The 19,656-nt window shown below is 46.4% G+C and overlaps 1 protein-coding gene across 1 annotated transcript in view; it reads left to right on the top strand.

The window, feature by feature from the left end:
* The window catches only part of LOC102568998 (glycerophosphodiester phosphodiesterase domain-containing protein 5), a 67,142-nt gene that overhangs the window by 21,043 nt on the left and 26,443 nt on the right, over window positions 1–19,656 (top strand). The window contains exons 4-7 of the mRNA XM_019479379.2: window positions 4,754–4,843; window positions 9,272–9,480; window positions 10,219–10,322; window positions 15,469–15,562. Coding sequence (XP_019334924.1) covers window positions 9,298–9,480; window positions 10,219–10,322; window positions 15,469–15,562 — 381 coding nt within the window. The 5' untranslated portion in view covers window positions 4,754–4,843; window positions 9,272–9,297. The remainder of the gene's footprint in view (window positions 1–4,753; window positions 4,844–9,271; window positions 9,481–10,218; window positions 10,323–15,468; window positions 15,563–19,656) is intronic.

Raw genomic sequence — 19,656 nt, 5'->3', positions numbered from 1 at the left:
GAAACTGCACCTCGGGTTTCTGACAAGCAAAACTCAGGACATGGGTGGCAGGAAGCAGGGCAGTTCAAACAATGCTGCCTTTTATGCTGTTTTTCCATCCCTCCCCCAGAGCACTGGGATTGGAAAGACCTCAGGGAAGGATGACAGTCACTGGCCAGCTACACATGTCAATATGAGAGCAGTCCTTCCCACCTCTTCCCCCCTCTTCCTCTTCCCTCTCCTTACTTTCTGTTTCTTTTCAGGCAAGCCCGGATTGAGCTTCAAAACTTGAAATGTTTCAAAACTTTCGAAATGTTTTGACTGCGCTCGTTTTGTTTTGAGGCTGTTTCGAAGCCCTTCATTTCATTTCGATTTCGCTGTTTCAAGCTCAGAACAAGTCAAAACAGCATTGAAACGAAACAGCCGGCAAAATTTCGCACAGCCCTGCTAGCTAGAGTCCTGCCACAGACAGCTGTCTAGCATCGCAAAGCAGCATTATACAGTGAGATGCAATGTAACAAAGTTGAGATTCTTGGCCTTTCAGTCATTTTTAAAGGTCTCAGCCCTGCTGCACCAGCCACTGGTCACTTATATAATCAAATCACAGCCTCTGTCCCAAAGAGCCTCCATTCCAAGGTGAAACAGTATGTGGCTAGATGCACAGGAAGCAATGAAGCATCAGTGACTTGGGATCACCCTGTCTGAGCTTACAAGACGCCACAGGGTCAGGCCCCTGCTGACCCGGATCACATTCCAGAAATGGCACTGTCCCCGCTGTTATGCATGAAACCCAAAGCCAACTCTAGAGGGAAGCCATGCCAGTACGTTGGAGATAGGACCTCTTAACACCCTTCTTTGCAGTCCAAATACCTCAATATAAGCTATAGGCGCATAAGACAGGTTCCATGGGTAAACGTTGGGTGATCCTGTGCTTAACCGTGTTTTCCATTTCGTTCCAAATTGAATGCAATTCCCACGTTGGAAGAGTGAGTGGTGATAGTGTGGTTCTAATGACCATATCCTCTTATAGAGCCACTTCTTGCTCTATTAATAGGATTATGATGATGGTGGGCACGTCTACACATGAAATTAATCTGACGCAATAAACTCTGGCTCAGTGTGCACTGGAGTTTATTGTTCTCAGGTGCCACATTTACATGTGCTCCCAGGACTGCAGCATGTTGAGCTAGGCAGGAGCAGCCCCAGGCTGGCAGGCTGACCCCCTGGCTCCCCTGCCAGCCAGGGCTGCACTGCTTTGGAGGGGCTGGCTGGGGAATGAGGGCTCTCCAGTGCAGGGTTAAACAGCAGGCAGCCCCACACTGTAGCACCCTCATGTCCCAGACAGCCCCAGTCACTGTTTACACATGTTTGCAGCAGAGTAAATAACTCCACCATAGAATAGTCCTTGTATTTGGCAGTACTAGCCTATGGCAGAGTTAATTAGCTTACCCTGGCCTAATAGCGCCACTCGTGTAGACGGTGCTGCTTTACTGCAGACCAAACTAAGTTACTCCTAAGTAAAACTCCAGTGTAGACACACCCTGTTTGGTTAAATCTTATTGATTTATCTTCTCTTTATCTTCTCTTATTAAATCTTATCTTATTGGTGCAAGCAGTGGCATAAAAATACTTGTACTTATGTAACGGACCAAATTGTCCGGGATAAACCAGTGTCTCTGTTGGGGTGTAGCAGAGCTATGCCGAGTTTACACCTGATGAGGATCAAGACTCAGTCGTTAAAAGGGTTTATTAACCCCTTGAAATGGACTGATCCTTGCAAATGAGCCAGCGTGGCGCTCTCGGGCATTCTGATAGGAATCCACGTGGCGGGAAAGTTCTTTGTTCGTTGGGCAGCAGCTATTGGGAACCATTCGGAGGGAAAACCAGGTCTCCAGGCAAAGAAAGAAAGAGAAGTGCTCAGGTAAACAGAGACGATGGGTTGAGGGACACAAGCTGTGAAGTGACTGTAGAGTCTGCAGTGGGGGGAGATCAAAACCGCACCGAGGAAGTAGGAAAAAAAGCGAAAGAGCCATGCCACGGGAGTCAGCAATGAACTGCAATTTCATCTTAGGGTTGAGAGGGGACTGCACATGATCTAGCGGTGTGATGGGCCTCTAACGTACCCCGTGAAATACTGGCTTGTGAAGGTGAACTACAGGCTGGGGAGCTAATGTCAGACCCCCGAGAGGTAGCCCTTCATTCCCTACTGCTCAGCCCAGGCACAAAAGCCTGTTAGGTAGCAGTAGGGAGGACTTGATTTTAATATTAGTAAAACTTAGGGAGGGTTCTCCAGCATTGTCTGCTTGCCAGTCTCCAAGAGAGGATGTTGGGCTCGAGGAACCTTTGATCCGGCCTGTATGGCTGTTTGTATGTTGTCATTTATCAAAACAGACTTGGGCTCCTTTCCACCCAACACACAGAGATTACGCACTTAAGTAGTTTGCTCCACTGGAGCCTGAGCACCCTGAGTGTTCATGTTTTCAGCTGCTTAAACAGTGTGATATTTAGTTGAGGCCTGATTCCTTGCATGTGAATAACATCCCACCAGAGTCATAGGGGTAGGTTGCAGAGACTTCATGAGGCTCCCCAGATTTGTAGATGTGGGGGCTCCAAAACCATCTTGAGAGTGCAGAAAGTACAGGCTCAATTTAGTGGTGTTCATCAGGCAAGTTCCCACTTTTGTTTAACTGTCTGACCCTGCACCCATGGCAAAATGTCCACTCGTTTCAGTGGTTCAGGATCAGGCCCTAAGGCCTTGGACACATGGGGCTCCTATACACATGTAGGGAGCCTGCTCCGATGCACTGGAAATCCAGCGTGTTGGAGCAGACTTGATGAATCGAGTCTGCTGGAGTGCAGAAATTAATGTGATCCAGCAGACCCTAGTGTCATGTGTATCAGCGTCTCTGTGCTGAAAAATGGTGGCAGGGTGCTTTGAACTAAAGCTCATTTGACAAACTTTAGTTCAAAGTACCCCACTGCCATTTTTTAGCAGGGGGATGCTGATACATGTGACGCTTGGGTGCTTTTAATGAGCATGGCTCACTAATTAAAGTGCTCCCCCTACGCCTCCCGGAGCATGTGTAAAAATGCCCACGATGTGCTATTATTGATGTAATTTAAATCACGCCTGTACTGTCCTGGGCTGGCTTCCACACTAGGCACTATAGATCGTCTCACCACTGGGCTGCAGAGAGCTGGGAATCGTCTCCTTGCATTGAGCAAAAGGCTATTCCAAGATAGAAATGGACACACAACACCTACAGTACAGCGGTGTGACTGACTCCAGTGTAGATGTACCCCTGGTTTTCCCTGGGATAACTCTATACCACGTTTGAATCAGTTACAACGGTTTAGGGTTATAAGCTGTGTGTCTGCTCCTTTTTATCACAGGATAAGGCTAGGTTACGCTCATATGTGCCGAGCAAAGATTGAGTTAAACCTGAGAAATGACCTAATTCCATAGTATTCAGGAATAAGAAGTGGCAGCTAATGGAAAAATGCCAATGACAGAAGCTGTGCGAATGGAATAAGAGCATTACATCTACTGCCACGTCCCTGGATCGGTAGAAGGCAGGGCAGGGTAGCACCTTAGAGACTAACTGTTGCACAGAGAGAAGAGCTTTCATAGGCAGCAACTTACTTCATCAGATGCCGTGAAAACATTGTGGACAGGCTGACATCCATCTCCTGGGTGGAGATAAATCACACCTGTCTGCAATCACATGGAGCACTGCGTGCACTATGTAAAGAATGAATAATGGTGTTCAGGGTTGTCTGTGATATTCGGTATCTGCCTTAAAGCTACAGACTCTGGAGAAAACAGGAATACTTGAGCATCTCAGCTTTGGTGAAAAAAACCATTTCTGGCCTGGGGCTGCCTATAAATGTGCTGGTTCTCATTCTAATTACAACGTGTTGGAGCAGACTTGATTAACGAGGGTTTATTCGATTAATCGAGTCTGCTCCATGTTCTAATTAGAATGCTCCAGCATTGCCTCTCTGTCACGTATATTAAGCCCCCCTGAATTTTAAACTGGCTGCAGGGGCGCTTTAACTAAAGCTTGTCAAATGAGCTTTAATTAAAACACCCCTGCTGACATTTCAAAACATGGAGGGCTTAATACACGTGATGGCGGGCTGTTTTAAGTAGAGCGGCTGTTAGGGATCTGCTCTAATTAAAACGGCCGCTCCCCACCCCCAGACACATGTATAGGTACCCTTGGTGTTTGCAGAATAAAATTTGACTATATGACCTGAGTATAACCTAAATGCAAACACTGGCAAGCATACAAGAATGAAAACATTATTAATTTGTAAAAATGGAGTGATTTAAATAATCAGTCTCCTGTTTCCTGAGGCCTGGCTTCTGATTTCTGAATGCTTGGCATTGATCATGCTGTAATAACCCATTTGTTTTATTTCAAGTTTTGCTTGCAACAAATAGAGACGCAGCCTGCTTGGATTCCTATCACTGCTGCAGCGATTAGTTTATCATAGAGGTCTTTAGGCAGAGTTGGGCAAATTATTTGTAACAAACAATTTTTTTAACAAATTTGATCTCTCACTGGGTGCAAAGTTTCCATGAACCCAACCGGATGGTTTTGAACTGATCCACTATTGCCAATAATCTACCAGATAAATTTCTGCCAGCAAACTTTGGTCTCTAGATCATTTGCAAGCAGTTCATTGCATGGGGATTGTATAATGAAGGAGACTGTAAATTGCACATTTCTGTGTTAATGATGATGATGATGATAGCTCTATTTTATAGATTAAATAAGGAGCCGGGTGTCTGAGCAACTGGCTGAATCTTGCAGGAGACAAGCAGGAGACTTGCATTTCTGCGTGCAGATCTGCCTAGGTAATATGGCGTGAGTAACACACCGAACTATCCAACGTAACAGGAAACCTTTTATCAGCTATATCAGTGCTCTGGAGAGACGCTTCTTAATGGCGCCTCTTGTTACTTCAACAGGAGTGTTTTCTTGCGTTATGTTCTTATTACCGTCTTGGTGCAAAAACGATTCTTTCACTGGTTTGCAGTGCTGTGCCATTGGCATTGCTCTTGCTGTAGTCAGTTCACATATTTGTCATTATTCCTGAAGTTGCTTGCTTAACATTCAACCTATTAGTTGATCTCCTGTGTCAGCGACTCTCAACTGCGGTGTTGTGGCACCTTGGGGTGCTATGAGTCTTTCAAAAGGCGTTGAATGTGCTTTGCTGGGAGCCCAGTTCCCACACCTCAAAAAAGATATAGAAGAACTAGAGAAGGTCCAGAGAATGGCAGCAAGGATGGTCAGAGGTATGGAGAGACTTCCATAGGAGAAGAGACTAAAGAGGCCGGGCCTATTCAATTTAGACAGAGATGCTTGAGAAGGGACTTGACGAGGGTTTACAAAAACTAAATGGCAGAGAGAAAATAAACAGGGATTTATTATTTGCTACCTCTCACAATAACCAGTGGGTGCATCTACACAAGATGCTACATCACTGTAGCAATGAGGTACGGCGACATGGCATCGGTGGGCATGAACTGTAATGCCAATGGTTTGGTGCGGTAGCACCGAGCTATTGTGCAGTTGGGTCAGAAATGACCCATGCACCACTGGGACTGCGCAGTCATTTAGTACTTGCTTTAGCTTTAGCAAGTATTACATTGGGAGGATGGGTGTAGACGCACCCAGTAGGTAGTAAGTTAAAAACTAACAAAGGAAGTGCTTTTCCATACAGCGTGTCATTAAAGCGTGATACTCTTTGCCACAAGATGCACTGGAAGTGGACAGTTTAGCCATATTCAAAAAGGGGTTGGGGATGTTCTTGGAGGAAAGGGGCATCAGTAGCTGTTGAGCATAGGAGGTAGGGACATGGCCTCTGAACCAGAACTTCCTAGACCTTAAATGCTGGAAGCTGCAAATGAGAGAGGAACAGTAGAAAAAACCCTGGTCATCCCCAGTTCGCTCTCCATCCCTAACTCCTGTGCTCAGTAGCTACTGATGCCCCTTTACTCCAAGAACGTGCCCAATCCCTTTTTTGAATAGGCTAATCTGTCCGGTTCCCTTGCATCTGATGGCTATGGTCCGACACAGTAAATAGCAGTTCTTATGTGGATGGGTGGGCAGCTGGAGAGATGGATACGGGGCTGTGGGGCTGCATTTTTCAGCTTAGCTCATTCCCTCACCCCACTGCTCCTCCCATTCCTCTGGGGTCAGTAGGAGGGCCACAAGTGCGCATGTCTTCAGTCGCAGCATCCGAGCCCCTGGAAGAGCAGCATGTGCCCCTCCCCCCAGGTACAGACTAGGGGCTGGGAGGGGGCAGATAATGGAAAAAAAAACTGGGCACGGTGGGGTGAAGTCCTGCCCCACTGCCCTCACTTGGCACAAGCTTGATTGTAGCACAATGGCTCTCAGCTCGGGTGCTGCTAAATCCGAAAAAGGTACGAAGGGAGCCTTGAGGCTAAAAACGTTGAGAGCCACTTTTCTGCGTCCTCATCTTTCTGGGTGCCTAAAGCCTGGCTTATGCTTGAAAATTGCACTGGTCCAATGATTTTAGTTGGTGGGGGGTGATTTTTAATGACATACCAATACATTGCTTAAGGTGGAGGCTATCATAGTGGCATAAAGGCACCATATGGAGCAGCAAGGGAAATTTAGCTTGGGTATTAGGGGGAACTTTCTCGCTATGAGAGGGGCTCAGCGTTGGAGCAAGCTACCTGGAGAGGCGGGTTTTGGGAGTGTGCAGGAGCATGTTAAACAAACAGTTGGATGAGATGGTTTAGTCAGGGATGATCCTGCCCAGAGCAGGTGGCTGGACTAGATGACCTCCTGAAGCCCCTGCCAGCCCTCTTTTTTGTGACTCTGTGCTATCCTATTCATTCTCCTCCCTGCGCTGAAATAGTTATATCCATGTAGACGTTTTCCTATCGGTAGCACTGCATTTATACTAACTGCTTGTCAGTGTTGGAAACAGGGCTAGATGGGCCATCGGTCTGAACCTTTATGGCACTTTTTATAGTATTAGGGTTGTGCCACTTGATTATATTGCCATGCAGAAAGCTGTTCTGTTTGTATGTGTCGACAAACCCCAAATCTCAATTAAAAAAAAAATGTATTTCAATTTATTAAGGATTCTGGCTAAATGCCATGCTCCCACAGCTGCCATAACACACATACAACCATAATATAAATAAGTTTGAACAAAGTAACCGAGCTACAAATATTATAGTAAGAATAGAGCCCGCCAACATAAAAACATTATTAATCTAAATATCGTAGTAAATCAAGACATGCATCTATAATATTGCTGTACATAGGTTCACAGTTGAGACAATACAATCAAATTTAATGTTAAAATGTGTCACTTGTGTCAGTAATAAGGATATTTAGCTCTAATCGCCTCAGCTTTGTAAGCAAAAATTGCAAGATGGTTTACTATATCTGGATTTGTTTGCTGGAGAAAACAGATTAATTTCTCTCTGCTTGAGAAATGTATTGATTCCTGCCAGCACGGTAATAAATAGGTTCTCCTTATGTCATTACATAAAGAACATTTTAATACATAGTGGATAGTATCTTCCAAAGCTCCTAGACAGGCTGGGCAACATCTTTTATCCCTTGGGATGGAAAATCTACGTCCAGCCAAAACAGCTGTGGGCATCTCTTCGGTCCTGAGTCTAGTCAAAGAGGAGTGCCATTTATTATTGAGACAGTAAATACCTTTCTGCCCCCCAATCTAATTCCAATCTAATTCCCAAAGAGTATATAAAGGGGCAATGCGAGTTGCCCCAGCCACTGCAAAATCACTCTGCCTGGCAATATCTTGTATCCTCTGGAAAACACGAACCTTTTCAATGGCGGGGAGAAAGATCTTTCATTATCTTTGAGATAGTATTCCATCCCAGAAAGTGCAAAAGTGCTGGAAAGAAAAGCTAACCAGGGTGATTGGGGAGGAGGGGGATTATGAATATCTTCTACGTAGCATAATTTAAGCAGACGAGATGGTAAAAGGGGCCGGATTTTAAACCCAAATCCTGCCATTGTAATAATAATATTAGTTAAAATAGAATCCATTCCTGTCTCTCATCTCAAAAAAGATGCAGGAGTTGAGGGAGGAAGAGCCAGAAGAGGAGTTGAGGGAGGAAGTTGAGGGAGGAAGAGCCACAAGAGCCCCAAGAAACTTGCCCTGAGGTATGTCTGCTCAAAGTTACTAGCAGCATAACCCCATACTTCAGAGCCATATAAGATCTGAAAGATAACTTTGGCTTTATATGCTGATATAAGACTGATCGTCCTTCCGTGGTTTCCTAACACTTCTTGATAGACCCCGAATCTCGAAGTTCTGCTTGTTCATAAAGGCATCCGTGCTTCCTGTAACCCATCTATTTGTGCATGGACCTCTTTCTGAGGATGCTGTGTTCATTGAAAACAATGGCCTGGCTATGTAACCTGGCTGCTAGTGCACACAAAACCCAACTCGTATTCAAAATGGTAAAGCTCAGTTAAAACAGGTTGTTACAGTTAAAACAAGCACAAAGAGCCCCTGCTCTGTTGACCATGCTTATCCATGGAGATATGCAGGTATGCACCAACAAGTTTGTCACATGAACAGGGCTACAACTATTATCTCCTTTCTCCGCTAGCACAAACCAATTTTAACGTATTGTGGGTGGACTTTATGGCCTGGGAGGCTCTTTCCAGGCCTATCTTCCTATTTCCAGCATCCTTGCCTATTGCATGCATTGGCCTTTTCCACGCTCCAGATTGTTGCATGGGCTTACTGCATCAAGGTTTTGTGGAGCATTAAAATTTGGTTGTGGGCTTAGTTTTGTGGTCTTGTTTGAGCTGCTTCAAAGTGTCTCAAAATGTAAAAGCAAAGCTATTTTGCAAAACGTTTAGAAAGCTGCGAAACTGTTTGCATTTTTTTCCCAAAATTTTTCATGAGGATTTTCACCTTGGTAATGAAAAAAATCGAAATGTTTTTTAAAAATAATTTTTTGGGGGGAAATAGTTCTTTCACTGTTTTAGTAGACTTTCCCCCACCAATTTTCACTGTGGGAGTGGGGAAAAGTAAAAATATGCCAATGAGTAAGCTGTACGCGGTCATTCATATAGGCCAGGTAGTGTGTGTTGTTTGACTTTCAGTGCAAATTAGCTGTTAAAGAACCATCTGAGGAGGTCTCAGGGCAGGGGGGAGGGCACGTGGGCAGCCATCTGAGGGCATAGCCGTGGATGCTATGTGATGTGAGTTGTCCTGCGAGGCAGGAAGCCCCCTGAGAGCTTGTATCTTCTTTCAGAGAGACGATGAGATAAGCCCTCTCCAATGGACCACAGTACCATCAACTTCAAGCAGCTCAAGCTGGGCAAGCTGAAGGTGGTACGTCGGCGCCTGCTCCAGAGGTATGAACACCAGCCTTTCATCTCCTGCCTGGCTGGGCTCTACAGCTGCCGGTGGAAGCGGTACCAGCGCAAGAAGGTTGAGCCAGGAAAATGCTGCTGCAAAATGGTATGTTTGCCCAACCCCATTGCGAGCTTTCATTTGCTTGCTGGGACAAGCCCACCCCACAGTTCCTTCTGGAGGGGACTAGGGGGCAAATGATTTATATTCACTGATCCTATTAGGGTTGGGATACAGAAAGGATAGGCTTGAATTTGGTCCCAGCTGCTTGGTTTGCTGTAGACCTGTTTGCACAGGATAAGATGGCATGGCACCATAAAAGGGCCCTACCATACTTGGAACAGAAGCTGTCTTCTTGGTCTCGGTTGTACAGGGCTTAGCACAGTGGAGGTCCTGGGCCATGACTGGTATGCCTAGGTGTTGACCATGATCCAGATAGTCCCAAGTGTGACAGCAGTAAAGAGTCACAGGGGTCGTTGTCTGCCCAAGCTGAACAAGAAACTCCACCAGATCACTTGTTATATCTCCCAGTAAAGAAGTTGTGCAAAGGACAGAAACAAATAGGTTAAATCCGAGGAGGACGTTCCAACGATGGGATTGTTGGATTGTGTCTCTTGGGGGAAGTCAGCAGAGGTCCCAGTTGCTTGAGTGATCTAAGTTGTTCTTAGGAAAAGCGCTGATGAGTACACTATGGGGAATGTTTTCAGAGATGGATGAGCAGACTCAATACAGTCGTGTCCATCTCTCACCTTGGGACCCAACGGAGGTTTGCATACACCTGCAGCGTGCGCTGCCTGTTGCTGCATAGGTAAGGTTTAACCACCCGGCCTCTCTTTCTCTCCCCAGTGGGAGTGTGTGTTTTTCCCGGTTCTCATTGGAGCATTCTGCCTTTCCTTGGTTTTTTTGTACATGTGGGGGGAAGCGAAGAATGACTACAACAACTTTGACTGGTAAGTGCCATGCTTCTGCCCTTCAAAATGAGGTTTTCTATAGCTACTTGTCTGAGAGAGCATAGGCTAATGGGCAGAGAGCATGAAGCTGTCTATCAGGAATGCCTGAAGTCTGGCCTCTGCTGTGTAACCTCCTATGTGACCCGGGATGAGTCACGTTGGGCCTGGCCCAAATGAGGTGCCTTTAAAGGGAGCTGCGAACGCAGCATTTCCTGGGAGAGGGTTGGCATGTTTGACCCTTAACCAACATATGCATCAGCTTCCCTATCTGTAAACAGAGGCTCATTCTTCCTTCTCCCTTCCAACTGTGAGGATTAGTTATTTAACGTACCCAGGGCCTTTGGAAGGGATTGAGTATCGCATATTATTCTGAGGATGCCTCAAGGGTCCAGCTGTTTCTGGCTTAATGACTGTCTCTCAGGGTGACTACATCCTGCAGCACAGGCCAAGATGTTTTTTTCAGGAACCAAGCTACAAAGCCAAAAGCTGCAGTGGTGTTTAGCATCGTGTGCTGCTCTTGCCAGGTTACCCAGATGTATTGTCAGCGGGCTGTGGTGGTGCTGGTTGGACTGAAATGCTTGCAGTATAAAGGCCAATATTCATACACGGTGTGTGAGGCAGACTCCTAATGCCATGTTTAGGAAGGGGCCTGATTTTTTAGGTGTGCTGAGCATCTCGGCTTTGCTTGGCTACTGCACAGAGGTACGCGTGGGGATGCAGAAAACTAATGTCAGGTCCTCAAGGGAGAAAATCTGGGTTATGAATTATAAATGAAACAGAAATAAGATCCCTCTGGAAGCCAAAATGATCTGTCCAATGTGCTTCTCAATTAACTGAAGGTAGATGTCTAACACTACTCAATTATGCCGGGGACAGTCAATTAACTATCCCTAGCCTAATCCCACTGATCCTCCCTTCTCTTTCCTCCCTTCCTGCCCTTTCCCTGCTACCATGTATTCTTCCTCTCCCCGTGGCTCTGTCAGACTCCTCACCTGTGAATATCTTTTATATCTTTCATAGTTTCCAAGCTGAACTGGGTGGGACTGACAGGGTTCCCCCCACCCAGTGGAAATTGTGATTTGTGTTATACCAGTACCTGAAGCACTTTAATTTTCAGGGTCCCATTCTACCTGGTGTTGTATGCACATAGTGAGAGGTAGTGCCAGCCCTGAAAAGCTTCCAGTCCAAACCGCCAGGAAACCTCATCTCCATTGGGCAACGGAGGACCCAAGATGTAATGAGTGACTTGCTTAGGGGGTCTCTGATAGAGCCAGGAATGGAGTCCAGATGTGCTGAGTCCCAGCCTAGTGCCCTAACCATGAGAACATCCTTCCTATTGCATTCAAATAGTCAAGCATCACAATCGTTGTGGGGCCAGGAGACCTGCTAGCTAGTAGTGGAAGGGGGGATGAAGGAGTGAAAGGGACCGAAAGACTCTCTTCTACCCCTTCTGCTTTCTCTTGACATGTTTCCGCTTCATCTAAAAGGATTAAAGAGCTGAGCTGGCAATTTAGGATTTGTCCTTTTGACTGTCGAGCACAGCACAGCAGTGGGATTACCACAGCCAACCAGCATAGGGAGATTTGCATATTCATGGCACAAGTCTTGAGAAATAATCAGATGATGATTATGCAAATCCTTGCACTCTGCAGTATACATGTAGCAATGATGTAAATCAGGTGCCTAAAGCCAGTTACAATTAAATAAACTCCAGGGTTATGGGTTAAATGACTGTCACTCATCTATGCCTTTGGGTACCTGCAAGGAAACCCCCTTCTCACCCCTCACTCAGAGATTTGTAGCTTATTTAGCTCATCTGCTTGTCACGTGGCTCCTTTTCAAATAAACAGAAGGTCCTTGTGCCTTTCCCCACTCAGGCTTAGAGCTGATTGAGGCATGGACTAGCTTCACCATGGGAAAAAACAGTCTAATCCAGCCACCAGGGCCAAGTTCCTGCACCACTTGGGAGAACAGCTGGCTTCTGCTGCAGTTGTGGTGCCGGGCCTGGTACCCCAAAGATAGAGCCTTGCCCTGCTGAAAATCTATTTGCAGCACTGTTGGGATTCCTCTTCTAACCCTTTGCTGTAAATCTTCCTGCTGGCTCCCTCTTTTCTGTTGTATGAAACAGAAGCCACTTGTCTTCACTTTCATGCACAGCTTATCCCCACACCGTGTATTTTTTCCCATTCTCTGTTATTAGCTCCTATCTTTGATCAGCCCACGATACCTTTTGTATTGCTTTGTCTCATGGGTGGAAGAGCTCCTTATACACATCTGCAGAAATGATGCTTTCTGCTCCTTCAAACCCCCCTAAACACCCTTTCTGGCTGGGATGCCCATAGACACTTGACAACTGCTCTGCCATCCCATTGCTTCTTTGCACTCTCCCATCTATCTGTACCCATATGGTTTTTTGTATCATTAGACTGTCAGCCAGGGGTGGGTGAAATACATCCCGCCGGCTGGATGTGGTCCGCCAGCCATTCTATCTGGCCCACGGGGCCCCTAAAAAATACAGAAAATTAATATTTATCTGCCCCTGGCTGCCTGTCATGCGGCCCTCAATGGCTTGCCAAAACTCAGTAAGTGGCCCTCCGCCTGAAAAAATTGCCCACCCCTGCTGCAACCTCCCTGGGGCAGGGATCTTTGCTTGTACAGCGCCTGGCACATTGGGTCTTGGTGTGTTTTTACTACCTCTAGTCACAGCTGGTTGGTATATGTTCTGATATATGGTTTTACATTTTGTTCAGAAAATATTGATTTGTCCGTGTTTGTGGGAATTGGCAGAGGTCATTGCAGGACCCCTGGCACAGCTTTACGAGCACTCGTGGTGCTCTGGTGAGGTGCCAGAGGACTGGAAAAGGGCCAATGTGGTTCCCATTTTCAAAAAAGGGAGGAAGGAGGACCCAGGGAACTATAGGCACGTTAGTCTTACCTCTGTCCTGGGGAAGCTCTTTGAGAAAATTATCCAGGTGCATATCTGCGAGGGACTAGCAGGGGAGGTTATGCTTAGGGACAATCAACATGGGTTCATTCAAGGCAGGTCCTGTCAGACCAACCTGGTGGCCTTCTACAACCAGGTCACAAAAGCCTTGAACACAGGTGTCGCAGTGGACGTAGTCTTTCTGGACTTTAGGAAGGCCTTTGACACTGTCTCTCACCCCATCCTCATTAAAAAATTAGGCGACTCTGGTGTCAACGCCTACACAGTTAAATGGGTCACTAATTGCCTGGAGGGCTGCACCCAGAGAGTGGTGGTGGACGAGTTATTTTCAACCTGGCGAGATGTGGGCAGTGGGGTCCCCCAGGGCTCAGTCCTCGGGCCTGTACTACTCAACATCTTCATCAGTGACTTGGACGAGGGGGTGCAAAGCACCTTGTTCAAGTTCGCAGATGACACTAAGATGTGGGGAGAAGTGGGCATGCTAGAAGGGAGGAATAGGCTGCAATTAGATCTGGACAGGTTACAGAGGTGGGTGGATGAGAACAGGATAGGTTTCAATACAGACAAGTGCAAGGTACTGCACCTGGGGAGAAAGAACCAGCAGCAGACCTACAGGCTGGGGAACTCCCTTCTCATCAGTGCAGAGGCAGAAAAGGTTCTTGGAGTCATTATTGATGCCAAAATGAACATGGGCCGACAGTGTGGGGACGCGGTCAGGAAGGCCAACCGTACCTTGTCGTGCATCCACAGATGCATCTCAAGCAGGTCCAAGGAGGTGATCCTGCCCCTCTATGCGGCACTGGTCAGGCCGCAGCTGGAGTACTGTGTCCAGGTCTGGGCACCGCACTTCAGGAGGGATGCGGACAGCATTGAGAGGGTGCCACTCATATTAATGGGGGCAGCAGGGCAGACCCTGTGAGGAGAAGCTAAGGGACCTGAACCTGTTCAGCCTCCACAAGAGAAGGCTGAGAGGGGATCTGGTGGCCTCCTACAAACTTGCCAAGGGAGACCAGCAGGCAATGGGAGAGTACCTGCTTCCCTAAACACTACAGGGAGTAACAAGGAATAACGGCCATAAGTTGACTGAGAGTAGATTCAGGCTAGACATCAGGAAGCACTAATTTACGGTCAGGGTGCCTAGGGGCTGGAACCAACTTCCAAGGGAAGTGGTGCTTGCCCCTACCCTGGGGGTCTTCAAAAGGAGGCTAGACAATCACCTAGCCAGGGTCTTTTGACCCCAGCATCCTTTCCTGCCCATGGCAGGGGGTGGGACTTGATGATCTACTTAGGTCCCTTCCGACCCTACCAACTATGAAACCATGTGGGAGCAACATGCACGAGTTTCAACAAGGATGGGACTTCTAGCCTCAACAAGAGAGACATCCGTTCCCAAGCAGCATACAGCAGGGGTGTCAAACTTGCCCTGAGCTCCATGCCCCACCTGAATGACAGGGCTCCTCCCGGGCCAGATCTGTGGTGCCGGGGGTGCAGCAGTATTGGAGGTCCAGGGATGGTGAAACCAGGTGGCAGTGGTGGGGCACTGATGGCCATGTCTGGCAGGGCCCCTGGGTCCTGGGGCAGGCCACACCTTTCTCTAGCCACATCCCCAACTCTTGGTAGCTGGCTCCTAGCCCAGTGGGCTGGATGCCAAATGTTTGACACCCCTGGCCTATATCATTAAGATATCCCTAATGGAAGGTCATGGTTTTTCAACTAAGTCTCCCTTACGTTAGGTGAGTATTTTAGCTCCTTGCCTATTGGCTTTTCTGGGATGTACTGGCTGTATATTTTCCTTTGGTCTTGGGAGACCAGGGAGATGGTGCCTTTGGTGGGTCACTGGGTACCACCACAACTTCTTGAATGGCTGAGGAGTCCAATACATGGGCTATCAAGACTAGAAATACTTTGTTGGATCAGCTTGCATGTTTGCAGGACCAGGAAGCATGCCCATGCCTTGCTCCCAGAGCAATGTACAGGACTGCTTTTTATCTCTACCTTGTTCTTTGAAAGTGCTTTGGTTGCACATGGAAATGGGATTCCAGTAAGTCCAACATTTCCTCCCACTAGAAGATACTTAGTTGTATTTCTTCTTGAGGGCTGACTGGAGGGGATGGAAAGGGCAGTTTTTCTTATTGAACTCTACCTAGTTAAATGTAATACTTAATAATTTCACCAAATTTATAAGATTTTCTTGTTTTTTAGGTATAACTATGGAAATTTAGGCTTCTGGTTTCTCTGGTCTGTTGTCCTTCTGATTTTGGCTTCAGTCTTTTTTATATACATTGCCCTCTTACTGGTAAGTAGCATTACTTGTGAGCAAATCTCTGGCCTGGCAACTAGTTATGGGCCAAGCAAATGGGTGTTGGATCTGGATGTAGCATAGGCTAAGGTGTTTGGCACCTTTAACATTTTCAAATGTTTTAGCACCGTGAAACAATGGCACTACATCGCAAGAAGAGTCACTGTCTTCTTCCTACCTTGAGCTAGAAACTTCAGTATAGGAAGGAAAGCATTCTCCCTAATAATGCTTTGCTGCTTCTTGCTCTGCTGTAGAGTTTCTAAATACCAGGCATCCTGGTTTTCTCTGCTAAAAAAAAAAATCCTCAAATTTTAGATAAAAAAAAAAGGTACCCAAAATCCACATTTTTCCATGATTAAAATGAAACACCGCTTATATATATATATATATATATATATATATATATATATACACATAAGCTTTTGGGTTCAAAAACCCAAACCTTCGCTTGCTTAATAAAATTGAATAATTGTTTTCCAGCTATTTAAGTTGGTCTAATAAAAGATATCAGATTCACCCAAATAACCTTGTCTGCCTATGTCCTTAGACCAACACGGCTACAACCTACACCCCTGAAACACTCTAAGACTTTCAGACATTACAGAGATGGGGCCACAGAAATCCCTGACAATTTAAGATGTGCTGGGAACTGTTTCTAGGTGGATGTGTAGGAGATATTCATTTGCCCCTTGGGCAGCCCAGGAAGCCTCTGAGACTGTCAAGGAGGAGCAAGGCTGGTTTCTATTGCTCTACAGAAGGTGTCATGAAGCAGCAGACCCTTTCTATTGTTGCCTGCCCTGTGTGCTGCAAAACCACGTCACTGTGTCTAATTCAGTGCTGTGTCTTCATGCATCTATTTGAGGAGCGGTGGGTGTTGGGAGGCACGAAGCCCTGAGGTCTCATTGCTGCTTTCTAAATGGGATTAAGTTAAGAAGGAAATGAGAGCATGGAAAATAATCAAGGGAGGGGAAAAAACACAGGCACACATACCACCTATACCGCTGCCCTTTCAGAGCCCCTGGTGGGTGGCGTCTGGTGGAGGGACAAAAAACAACTGTCAGCATCTTATCCCTGCAAGTGTGAAACCTGACTCCCTCTGATAAGCCCAGGATTGCTTCAGCGGAGCTCAACCCTCATGGAAGCTCTTATCACTGACTTTATCCCAAGCTTTTTCAGCCCTAACCCTCTTTTTGAAGGGGGTTCATCTCCTCCCCTCCACTTTGTGAAGTGGTTTTCAAAGCCTGAAACAGAGCAGTCCCTGCTGGGTTTAAATAGCCGATGGGGTTAATTCAATGACAGGTTCCTTTGAGCTTGTGACAACTCCATAGATGAGCGCTCTAAAGGCACGGGGAAAGATGAGACTGGCAGTATCAAAGATACGGTCCTGATCCGTTCACAGATTTGATATGGTCTGTCTATGCTGAATGGTTCTTTTTTAATTTTGTTCTTAACTGAGATAGTCGTCACAACCACTAATGCAACTGCAGCTATGTAATAAAAATGCCTTAAGCTACTAGCGCATAGTTCCTGTATAAGAGTGATTCCTGCCTAAGATTGATCCTAGTGCTGTTGTGATGTGCACGTTGCAGGGTTTGTACTGCTTTGGCCATACTGGTACAGTTTGTCTATAAGATGCTGGTCTGCCTCATCTGCTGCCTGACTTCAGACTACTGTGGATAACCTCCTCTCTCCGGTATAGTTAAGTCAAGGCAGCTTTACTGTGTGGACAAATTGAGATGGGTCCACACCTAGAGGCAGCTACTGGCCTTCAAAATAGGCTGTGAATTACAGTGACACAGCGCTGTGACCATGCAGCCTGCTTGTTATATGCATGGCATCTAAGAGGGTGACTCCATTGGGCTTCTCTTTTAGTAACTCCAGTCTTATCAACCTCTTTTTCCAAGAAGACATTCGAAGAGGGAACTGGGTAACATTTAGAGGGAAATGTGGTTTTTTTTTAAATCAAGCATTTGAAATGCTCCATTATTGGGGCTTTGTTAGAACATGGTTCACTCAAATATCAAACATCTCCTTGGAAAAAGAGACCTCTGTAAAAGAGTCTGTCTCTCTCACAGCTCTTTGTCCAAGACAAGGAAGATATGACACTTTTGCCATTTCTAAGGATGATCTAAGCTGAAAAAAACCACGACAGTCTCTTTATCTATCACAAAGTAGTCAAAGAGAGTTGACTCTGATTTTTCTCCACCCTCGTCAGGTCACCTTTAAGCCATGAGGCTGACCTTCTGATGACGTGTGCATGGGAGAGACTGGGCCTTAGGTTTGCTGTCTCTGTAGGAATGTGGTTGGACGTTGGTATAGCCTGTGGGGTGGCACAGGATAGTGAGGTTTGAAGGTGTAGGACACAAACAATGACTCATGTGGCAGCCGTTTTGACCCCCCAATAACGCCACATACTAAACTCTCAAGGCTGACCAGTACTCCTGAGCTTAGTGAGACCTGCAGGGACAGCAATGAAGGAGGAGGAAGAACATATGGCCAGTGGTGGAAATGACTGGGTTGGGACTCTTTGCTTAAAGCCAATTCTGCTGTGTCTTCCCTAACTAGGTATTCCTGCTTTCACCTGCCTCACACCCCTTCTGATATGGATTCTTTCTTCCATCAGAAGATGATGTCAAAGGAAGCAACATGGGTGAAATCAGTGGTCCAGGTCAAAGCAGCATTGGTTTAGTTGCGTTGGATTGTAGGTTGGATGTAGAAGAACCTGCTTGGAGATTTAAGGGTGTTTTTTTTCCATAGAAACCTGTGTAGGGACTGGGAGGAGACCAGTCTTCCAGGTCCAGTTGCATGCATATAGGGGGACAGTGTTGCAGAGTCCTCTGGCAAAGAACCTGTGCTCCAAAAAGGGGTTATCAGGATCCCAGGCAACAAGGCCCTTATTCTTTCACCCAGGGATCTTGCATACAACCGGCTGATCCAGCCATCCAGAACCACCTATCCCCTGCCATGTTGCTGGTGCTCTGTTATATATGATGGACAAACTGGAACACAGGGAAGATGAAACTTGAATGGACATGATGAGTCTTTGGGAGGATAGGGGAGAGTCCAGTTCAGCTTTCTACATCCCAGCTGTAGTTTCTACATCATCCTCTCTCTCATATATCAGCAGCCACTTAACTAGGTAGCAGCCACTTCTGTCTTCCCTAGTAAATACCATTTCTTTTGCGTACGACACACAGCCTTTTAAAAAAAAGGCTGCTAAAAATTGCAACGTGTATTATATATAAGGAAAAACGGTAAGAGCAGTTTCTGCCCTTACTGTGCAAAAGCCAAACTACAGCTTGCATGTCATCCACAGGGACTAGAACAATGGAAGGTCTTTTTTTCTTTATTCTGTCTTTCAAAACCAGCATTGGTCCTATGTTGGGGTACATTGTATGCAAGAAAATAGGGTATCATCATTGCATTGTTGTTTTTATTTCCGTTATCTCAGTGCCTGGTGCCCTGAGTCATGCTCCAGGCCATCAGCACACTGGGTGCTGTACACGCGATTGGGTTGTGTCTGGTAGAGACAGTACATCGTGTTTTGCAGTCAGATAAGCTGAACTATTCCCCTACCAGCATCTGTTCTACTTGTGAACGGCTTCTAGCTCAACATGCTGATCAGTCTGTGGAGGGATTTAATAGCTTTGGGGGCCAGCAAAGATCTGGGCTGGCTTCCTGTGCATCACAGGATGTAGAATTTCATTGTTTCATCCAGGACCCCTATTTCTAGCCCAGTGATTTTTGGTTGACCAATAGCTCTTTGAGTAGGTCTCATAGATTTCATAGACATTAGGGATGGAAGGGACCTCAGGAGATCATTGAGTCCAGGCCCCTGCCCCAAGGGCAGGAAGTCAGTTGGGGTCAAAGGATCTCAGCAAGATAAACATCCAAATGTCTCTTAAAGGAGTCCAGAGTAGGTACTTGCACCATCTCCGGCGGCAGTCTGTTCCAGACCTTGGGGGCTCAGACAGTAAAGAAGTTTTTCCTTATGTCCAGCCTGAAACGGTCTTGGAGGAGTTTGTAACTGTTTGACCTTGTCATCCCATGGTGTGCTCTGGTGAACAGACGTTCCCCTAGATCCTGATGCA

The sequence above is a fragment of the Alligator mississippiensis genome, chromosome 1 (genome assembly GCF_030867095.1).
Source record: "Alligator mississippiensis isolate rAllMis1 chromosome 1, rAllMis1, whole genome shotgun sequence".
NCBI lineage: Eukaryota > Metazoa > Chordata > Crocodylia > Alligatoridae > Alligator > Alligator mississippiensis.
This window is presented reverse-complemented; position numbering and strand designations above follow the sequence as displayed.